The sequence below is a fragment of the Acinonyx jubatus genome, chromosome C1 (genome assembly GCF_027475565.1).
Source record: "Acinonyx jubatus isolate Ajub_Pintada_27869175 chromosome C1, VMU_Ajub_asm_v1.0, whole genome shotgun sequence".
NCBI lineage: Eukaryota > Metazoa > Chordata > Mammalia > Carnivora > Felidae > Acinonyx > Acinonyx jubatus.
Window position 1 is genome coordinate 12,004,299 of NC_069381.1, and position 8,395 is coordinate 12,012,693.

An 8,395-nucleotide genomic window follows, 5' to 3' on the forward strand; every position below is an offset into this window, starting at 1 on the left:
AAGAGTCGATGTTTCAGTTCGAAAGCAGTCAGGCAGGAAGAATTCCTTCTTATTTGGAGGAAGGGGAGCCTTTTGGTCTATTCATTCCTTCAACTGATTGGATAAGGCCCACCTACATCAGGAAGGTCAATCCGCATTACTGGGCCTATTGATTTAAATGTTAACCTCCTCTAAAAACACCCTCACAGAAACACCCAAAATGTTTGACCAGTTTTCTGGCACCCTGTGGCCCAGCTGACACCTAAAACTAATCATTCACAGCATGGAACAGGTTCTATTTTGCATCTTCTAGCATACCTGGTCCAGGCCTTTGTGTATAGCATTTCAATTCGTGGTTAGGAAAAACTGAAGACAAACGCAAGAAATTATACTGGAATTTAAAATAAAATTAAATTAAAAAAAAAGAAAAAAGTACAAAGCAAAAATTGAGCATTAGGCAAATGCAAACATGCTGTCCCCATTCCACAGTCCTTGAAGACCCTTCCCTCGAGGTGAACACACAAGGCGGCCACCGCTGGCTCTACCCTGGGAGCAGAGCACGGATCCTGTCAGTCCAACGGCAGTTAGAAGCTGAGCCCCTGGTCTGTATGCAGAAACACACAGACTATATCCCAGGCCAGCTAAGTCTCTTACAAACTGGTAAAAACAGACAAAACTGGGGAGGTTAACGGTGTAATTACAACAGGTGCGATGGAGTTTCTTACTTGCCGGCAAAAAACGTCCCAAATTAAGTGAGGCTGAAAATATAAACCTCAGCTACCAGGAGGAAAAAAGGAAAGATGGGAAGATGAAAGTGAAGGTGAAGAGAAAAGCAGATTTTTCCTTTATCACCAGGCTGGCTAACATCAGCAATAAAAGGAAAGTCATTTTTGGGGCGCCTGGGTGGCGCAGTCGGTTGGGCGTCCGACTTCAGTCAGGTCACGATTTCGCGGTCCGGGAGTTCGAGCCCCGCGTCAGGCTCTGGGCTGATGGCTCAGAGCCTGGAGCCTGTTTCCGATTCTGTGTCTCCCTCTCTCTCTGACCCTCCCCCGTTCATGCTCTGTCTCTCTCTGTCCCCAAAATAAATAAACGTTGAAAAAAAAATAAATAAAAATTAAAAAAACAAGTCATTTCTACAAAAGAACATCTTCCATTAGGGACTTCCATTTTTTTTTTTTTTTCCTTTAGCAGATTCTATTCCATGCTATTGTATTTTACTTATTCTTAAAAAGCTCTCTGCAGGGCCTGAACTCATGACTCCAAGATTAAGAGTCGCTCCCTTCACCAACTGAGCCAGCCAGGCGTCCCCAGGGACTCCATTTTGTAAAACAGGAACATTTGGCTAACGCCACCTTGTGGCATTTAAGACAAAGTGAAGGAAGTGAAAAAAGATCACTGAAGATACTCCAGCAGGCTTCTGCTTGCTTAGTGCTTCACCTTGTTTTGGTTAGATGACAAAGTCTACTTCATTACGATAAAACTCACCAATTTTAAGTGTACAGTTTGAAGAGTTTTAATAAAGTGGTATAACTGCTACCATAATTATGACGGCACACTTCCACCTAGAAAGTTCTCTAGTGTTCCTTTACAATCAGTGCCCACTCCCTCCCCCTTGCAACTGATCTGCTTTCTATCATTACAGATTTTTTTTACAGAATTTCATTTTTTAAAATATTTATTAATTTTTGAGAGAGAAGAACGAGTAGGGGAGGGGCAAAGACAGGGGACAGAAGATCCAAAGTGGGCCCTGCGCTAACAGCAGAGAGTCTGATGTGGGGCTCAAACTCATGATCCGCGAGATCCTAACCTGAGCTGAAGTCATACAATTAACCCACTGAGCCACCCAGGCACCCCTGCCCCCTTTTACAGAATTTCATATAAATGCAATCAGACAGTGCATCCTGGGTCTAGCTTTTACCACCTAATATAATGCTTCTGGATTTCCCTCATGCTGTTGCATATATCCAGTCTGTTGCTTTGTTAAAAAATTAAACTTTCCATTCTGAGATAACTGTAGAATCACATGCATTTTTAAGAATTAATAATGAGACCCCTCATACCCTTTACTCAATTTCCCCCAGTGAAAACAGTCCCGATCTATAGCACAGTCTCAAAACATCAGCACTGATAACGGTCAAGACACAGAGCATTCCCACCCCCGAAAAGACCCCCGGGATTGCTTTATCAAAGCCACTCCCCTCATACCTCCCCCCTTAGTCCTTCACTCCTGTAATTTTGTTATTTCAACAATGTTATATAAATGGAATCATCTAGTATGGAACCTTTTGATTGGTTTTTCTCCATTCAGCAGAATTCTCTGGAGATTCATCCAAGTCGTGTGCACCTCAACAGTAGTTTCTTTTTACTACCGAGTAATGCTGCATGATATGATGGACCCTAGTTTGTTCAGCCATTCTCCCACTAGAGGACCTCGGGGCTGTTTCCAGTTTTTGGCTATTATGAATGATTTTATAACGAGTATGTGTGAACATATCTCCACTTCTCTGGGAAAAATAAATGCCCAGGAAGGTAACTCCTGGATTCTAGGACAGTTGCATATCTCCTTTTTTTTTTACAAAATAACCAAATTATTTCCCAGAGTGGGTGGCTGCCTTGCCTGTGGTAGGTGGTAGAGAGAGGGAGAAAAATAAAATGCATTTAAAAAAAATATCTAACTCCTTAAAAAAGAAACTTTTTTTTTTTTTACACTAAAATATTGGTAAAGCTTGGACTTTCAAAAAAACTCGGGACTTTGAGGTTGTCAATTACAGCTTCTTGGCCGTGAAGCCTGATTTAAAAGTACTGTCTGAGGGCAACAGGCATCCAGCTGTATCAAGCTTGGTCTCATTCCCACAAAGCCTGCCAAAGGTGACCGTGGAGTCCTGCAACGGGTCCTCACCTTAACAACTCTTTCTAATACTTATGTCTGCTTCATATCCACTCTACAAAACTACAAAGGTCTAGACTTAATCATGCAGATCTTCCCAAAAGTGACTAGGTTTTTTTAGACATCATTTACAAAGTCTTATCTTGTGAACGATGTGAGCAAGAAACCACAAGGGTGCATCACAACAGAGCACCATGAGGAACCCCAAACGTAAGTTTCGGAGTGCCCCAAAACATAACTAATTCTTTAAAAAACACCGAATTTAAGTTTATTTTGAGTTAAAAACATTTTTTACACAACACTTGGAGGGATAATGGGGGGGGGGGGGCGGCTAACAGGAATGAGGAGAGAAGATGCAAAAAATAAAAATTACCAGAGGTGGTTGTGGTTCTAAACTGAAGGAGTTTGCTTGTCTTGAGCTGCACTAAGAGTTAATCCACAGGATTATGGCAGCTGTGATAAGAACAAATACATTTATGCAATAGAGAAACGTGAAAATTTGTTATGTCGGTGTTCTAGTAGAAGTAAAAAAAAAAAAAAAAAAAAAAAAAAAGGCTCTCATTGACTGAGCCCCTACCGTGTAAGAAATGTACTAAATTGTCTCTAATCTTTATAACATCTCTACAAAGGGAAGTTTTATTATTCTCATTAAAAAATTAAAATGGGGCGCCTGGGTGGCTCAGTTGGTTAAATGTCCAACTCTTGATTTTGGCTCAGGTCATGATCTCAAGGTCTTGGAGTTTGAGCCCTGTGTTGGGCTCTGTGCCGACAGCTCAGAGCCTGGAGCCTGTTTCGGATTCTGTGTCTCCCTCTCTCTCTCTGCTCCCTCCCCACTCATGCTCTGTCTCTATCTCTCAAAAATAAATAAACGTAAAAAATAAAAATAAAAAAAAAAAATAAAATAAAAATCATAGACCAAAAAAGCCAGGATTCAAATACAGGTTTCTTTGTTTTTGTTTTTAATCTCCAAAGCTCGACCTTTTACCCATTATACATGTGGCAAAAATGCAAATCCAATGCTGAAGAGCACAAAGATAATTCCTTTTCTCAAACAAATCCAAGGGACACTGAATTCATACAATTAGTAAGATCTTGCGCAGTAGCTGGCCCAGACACACTCATTTATTTGTTCAATAAATAATTACAGAGTGGCTAATATGTTCCAGGGGCTGTTCTAGGCCCTGGGGATCAGGGCAAAACACACACACACTCTGATCCTTATGGAGCTTATGGTGACTGGAGACACACACAAATAACATCTATAGTAATGTCAGGGGGTGATAAGTACAATGGAGAGGGTGGCCAGGGAACTCTTCACTGAAAAGGTGACAGACAGCTAAGCAAAGGCCTGAAAGAGGTGAGTAAGTACGCCATACCCAACTCAGGGGAAGAGCAAATTGGGCAGAGGGGACACTGAGCCCAAATCTTGAGGTGAAAATGTGTTTGAGGAGCAACCAGGCAGTCAGTGTAGTTGAGAATGGAGTGAGCTACAGGGGCAGGAACGGGAGAGGAGATCGGGAAGTTAATGGGACAGCCAGATCACATAGGATCCTGTAAGGTTCTTTTTTTTTTTCTTTTTTAAACATTTATTTATTTTTGAGAGACAGACAGAGGCAGAGCATGAGCAGGGGAGGGGCAGAGAGAGAAGGAAACACAGAATCTGGAAGCAGGTTCCAGGCTCCGAGCTGTCAGCACCGAGTCCGATGCAGGGCTCGAACCTATGAATCATGAGATCATAACCTGAGCTGAAGTTGGAAGCTTAATGGGCCAAACCACCCAGGCGCGCCCTCCCCACCCCTCTTTTTTTTTTTAAAGTAATCTCCGTGCTGGAACTCATGACCCGGAGATCAACAGTCTCATGCTCTACCGACTGAACCACCCAGGTACCCCCTAGCAAATTTCTTTAAATGCACTCAATGAGTTGTATATTTGAGATTCCAACTTTGGAGAATATTCTATCTTTCTCTTTTTAAATTAAGTACACTCTATGCCCAACATGGGCCTTGAACTCATGACCTCAAGATCAAGAGTCGCGTGCAGTACTGAATGAGCCAGCCAGGTGCCCCAACCTTGTAATGGTTTTTGCTTTTACCGTAAGATGAGAAAATACTGGTTTTGGGCAGAGGAGTGACAGAGTCAGATTTAAGCTTTGAAAGGATTATTTTGGTTTGTGTTGAGAATCAAAGATGAAAGTGAGAAAACCACACAAGAATTACAGTATATGGTAATTAGCTAAGGGATGTTGGCAGCTTGAACCAGGCTGGTGGCTGTGGATGGTAAGAAGCGGTAAGTTTTGTTTTGTTTTTGCCTTTTTTTAGAAGTGGTAAGTTTCTGAATACATTTTAAGAAGGAACTGACAGGATTTCCATGCAGACTGGATGTGACAGTGGGGCAAAGAGCAAGGATGACTGCAGTTTTTGGCCCAAGCCCCATGGAAGATGGAGGTGCCATCACCTGAGAAGGAAGGACAAAGCGGGGCTGTGTGTGGTGAGGGATAGGTACTAGGAGCTGGGTTTTGGGCCAACAAAGTTTGTGATGTATCATCAGATATCCAGGTGGATATTAAAAAAAAAAAAAAGTTTTTTAAATGTTTATTTAATTTGAGACAGAGAGAGAGCAATAGGGGTGGGGCAGAGAGAGAGAGCAAGAGAGAGAATCCCAAGCAGGGTCCATGCTGGCAGCACAGAGCTGTCTTTTGTTTTTTTTTAACGTTTATTTATTTTTGAGACAGAGAGACACAGCATGAATGGGGGAGGGTCAGAGAGAGAGGGAGACACAGAATCCGAAACAGGCTCCAGGCTCTGAGCTGTCAGCACAGAGCCCGACGCGGGGCTCGAACTCACGGACCGCGAGATCGTGACCTGAGCCGAAGTCGGCCGCTTAACCGACTGAGCCACCCAGGCGCCCCACAGAGCCGTCTTTTGTATAGGGGTAGGGAGTGTTAATATCTACCTTATAAACTGGAGGGTCAACCTTCTAGCATAGCCCAGAAAATAATTTCTGCTTTTCAATGTTGGCGATATCATCAGTTTCTGATTGGCAGATGGGCATCCTAAGACCTGCCAGTGCTAAGAACAATGAGATACACAAACGAAAGCAGGCAGTACTTGCCCTAACGGAATTCACGATCTAGATGAAGAAATAAGGCAATACAATTGCAGGTAATACATTACAGCTAAACACTTCTAGGCAGAACTATGGTTCAGTTCAGACTAATGCATGAAAGGAATTCAGAAGAGCCATTCTACTGTGTCTTAGAGTCCGAGGCACCTGAACATCACTCAGATAATACGCCAAGCTCATTTCGGGATTCTTTTGAGATGACTTTCGTGGGTATGAATGCACATTCCTATGAGGGGGAGTGGACAGGAGGCAGCTCTCTATTTCTCTAGCCTTAGGAGGCCCTGCAACGGCCTCACCTGGAATTATGAAACTGACCTTGAAACCAACCTTCTGCTCAACTCATTCATGGAAGAGGGACCTGAGCTTTGGAACGCGCTCTCACTGGTGGGGCTCTCACAACTTGACTGCTTGCTCAGCAACTATGAAAGGAACTGGTAAACAAGGTCATTACTACTCATTAATGCTCAGCGGATACAAACTTCAAGCTCTGATAGGCAGTCCTCCTTCCCTATCTCCCCTTTTTAGAAAGACTATAAAATGACTCATTCAAGTTCATATACAGCACAATGGAAAGAACTAGCATTTGAAGGCAGGCCATATGCACTGTGTTATGCAGCCAGGGCTGTATTTAAAATGAGAGAGATTCTCGTGTCAGTGCAAGAGTATTTCTGGTTCACCTGTGCCCAGATCTGGGCTAAGAGTTTTTCCCATATTATGTAACAAACAGACAAACAAGCTGGATTTTGGTCTTAGATCACCACTTTTCAGCTGTGATATTTTGAGCAAGTAAAAAATTTTCTCTCTGGGGCCTCAGTGTTGAAACTTCTAAAAAGGAGGTAAGAACTACTATTCGCCCACGTTGCAGGGGTTGTTGAGGACCTGAGAGGAGGAGACAGACTTCAAAGGGATTTGTAGGGGCACCCGGGGGGCTTGGTGGGTTAAGTGTTCAACTTCGGCTCAGGTCATGATCTCACGCTCTGTGAGTTCGAGCCCCGCGTCAGGCTCTGTGCTGACAGCTCGGAGCCTGGAGCCTGCTTCAGAATCTGTGGCTCCCTCTCTCTGCCCCTGCCCCGCTCATGCTCCATCTTTCTCTGTCTCTCGAAAAATAAATAAACGTGAAAAAAAAAGGGGGGGGGATTTGTAAATTCTTAGTTCCTTATGTGTGCAATGCCAATTTCCCTTCCCCTTCCAAATAAATCTTCCATTTGGAATGGAGATAAGTGTGTAGAGTCCTAATACAAGGGGTGTGGGGAAACTTATCACCGCAAACTGAGTAGTAAATAAGGGCAGCACCAGGCTCAGTTCCTATGGGATCCATGCCAAAACTCTGCGCTTGGTACCGTCGTAAGCCCTTTACAGACAGGGACACTGAGTCAGTGTCATCCGACACTGCTTTAAGGCACCTTTCCCGCAGCCCCCCACCCCCACCGGGAAGGGCCCAGATCCTTCAGGGATCTGATTTGCCTCCATTTTCCCTTTCCTCTGCCCTTTATCAATTCCGGTCCAGTCTGTTTACTGAGCCCCCAACCCTGCACCCTGGAGGAGAGACCTCGATTCCCAGCTCCCATTCCTCCCACTCCCGCAGGCCTGTGTCTTCCACAGAGGCTAGTTTGAGGACAGAGAACGGGCTTAGAGCCCAAACGTTTGGATTCGAATTCAGCTACAACAGTCACTCGCTTGCCACATGACCTTGGGCACCTCAAGACCCCCCCCCCCCCGAATACTTTCCCCTTAAAAAAAAAATCGTCTCCGCCCTGATAAACTCCCAGGCTGCGGCGAGGCGCAGAAGGATAACGGACTGGGATGCTCCAGGACCAAACCCGCGCGCGACACAGCGGGAGCGGGTCCTTCCACTCCCTGTGGCCTTGTCCTGTGCTCCCTCGTCCTCCTCCACGGCCCCCTCAGCGCCAGGCTGCCTCCATGACTCTCATGCCTGCCCTCTTCCTCCGGCCCCGCAGCTCACCTGCAGGCAGGCTCCGCCAAGGGCCGTGGCCGGGAACCGGCGCCTCAAGGAGACTCCGACCGCCGCCGCCGCCATCTTGGCTCCTGACGTCAAGCCCCACCCCTTAACCCTGAGGTCGCTCTCCGCCGTCGTCCCGCCGAGCACCGCGGCGCCCAGCCGGCATCCACCGAGGCCCCGCTAGCCGGGCAGGAGCCGCCGAGTGGGAGGCGGTTCCAGTTTCCCCGGTGGGAGGAGGGAAGGCGGAGAAAGCCAACGCGAGCGTGCGCAGTTGCGGTGTGCGCGGCGCATGCTAATGGACCTCCCGCCTTCCTAAGGTGACCTTCCCAGGAGGGAGCGGAGTCGGAGAGGGGGAGTGTTGGGACGGCTGGGGCTGAGAGGACGGCGGGGAGGAGCCATCCGATCGGGAGTTCAGTCCGTATTTAGCCCCCTTTTCTTCCTGAAAA

At 45.8% G+C, this 8,395-nt stretch overlaps 1 protein-coding gene across 2 annotated transcripts in view; it reads right to left on the reverse strand.

The window, feature by feature from the left end:
* Window positions 1–8,105, reverse strand: part of SDHB (succinate dehydrogenase complex iron sulfur subunit B) — a 31,180-nt gene extending 23,075 nt beyond the window's left edge. For both annotated transcript variants that reach the window (XM_053207820.1, XM_027060295.2), the window contains exon 1: window positions 7,953–8,105. In XM_053207820.1, coding sequence (XP_053063795.1) covers window positions 7,953–8,027 — 75 coding nt within the window. In that variant the 5' untranslated portion in view covers window positions 8,028–8,105. The remainder of the gene's footprint in view (window positions 1–7,952) is intronic.
* Between the last annotated feature and the right edge of the window lie 290 nt (window positions 8,106–8,395).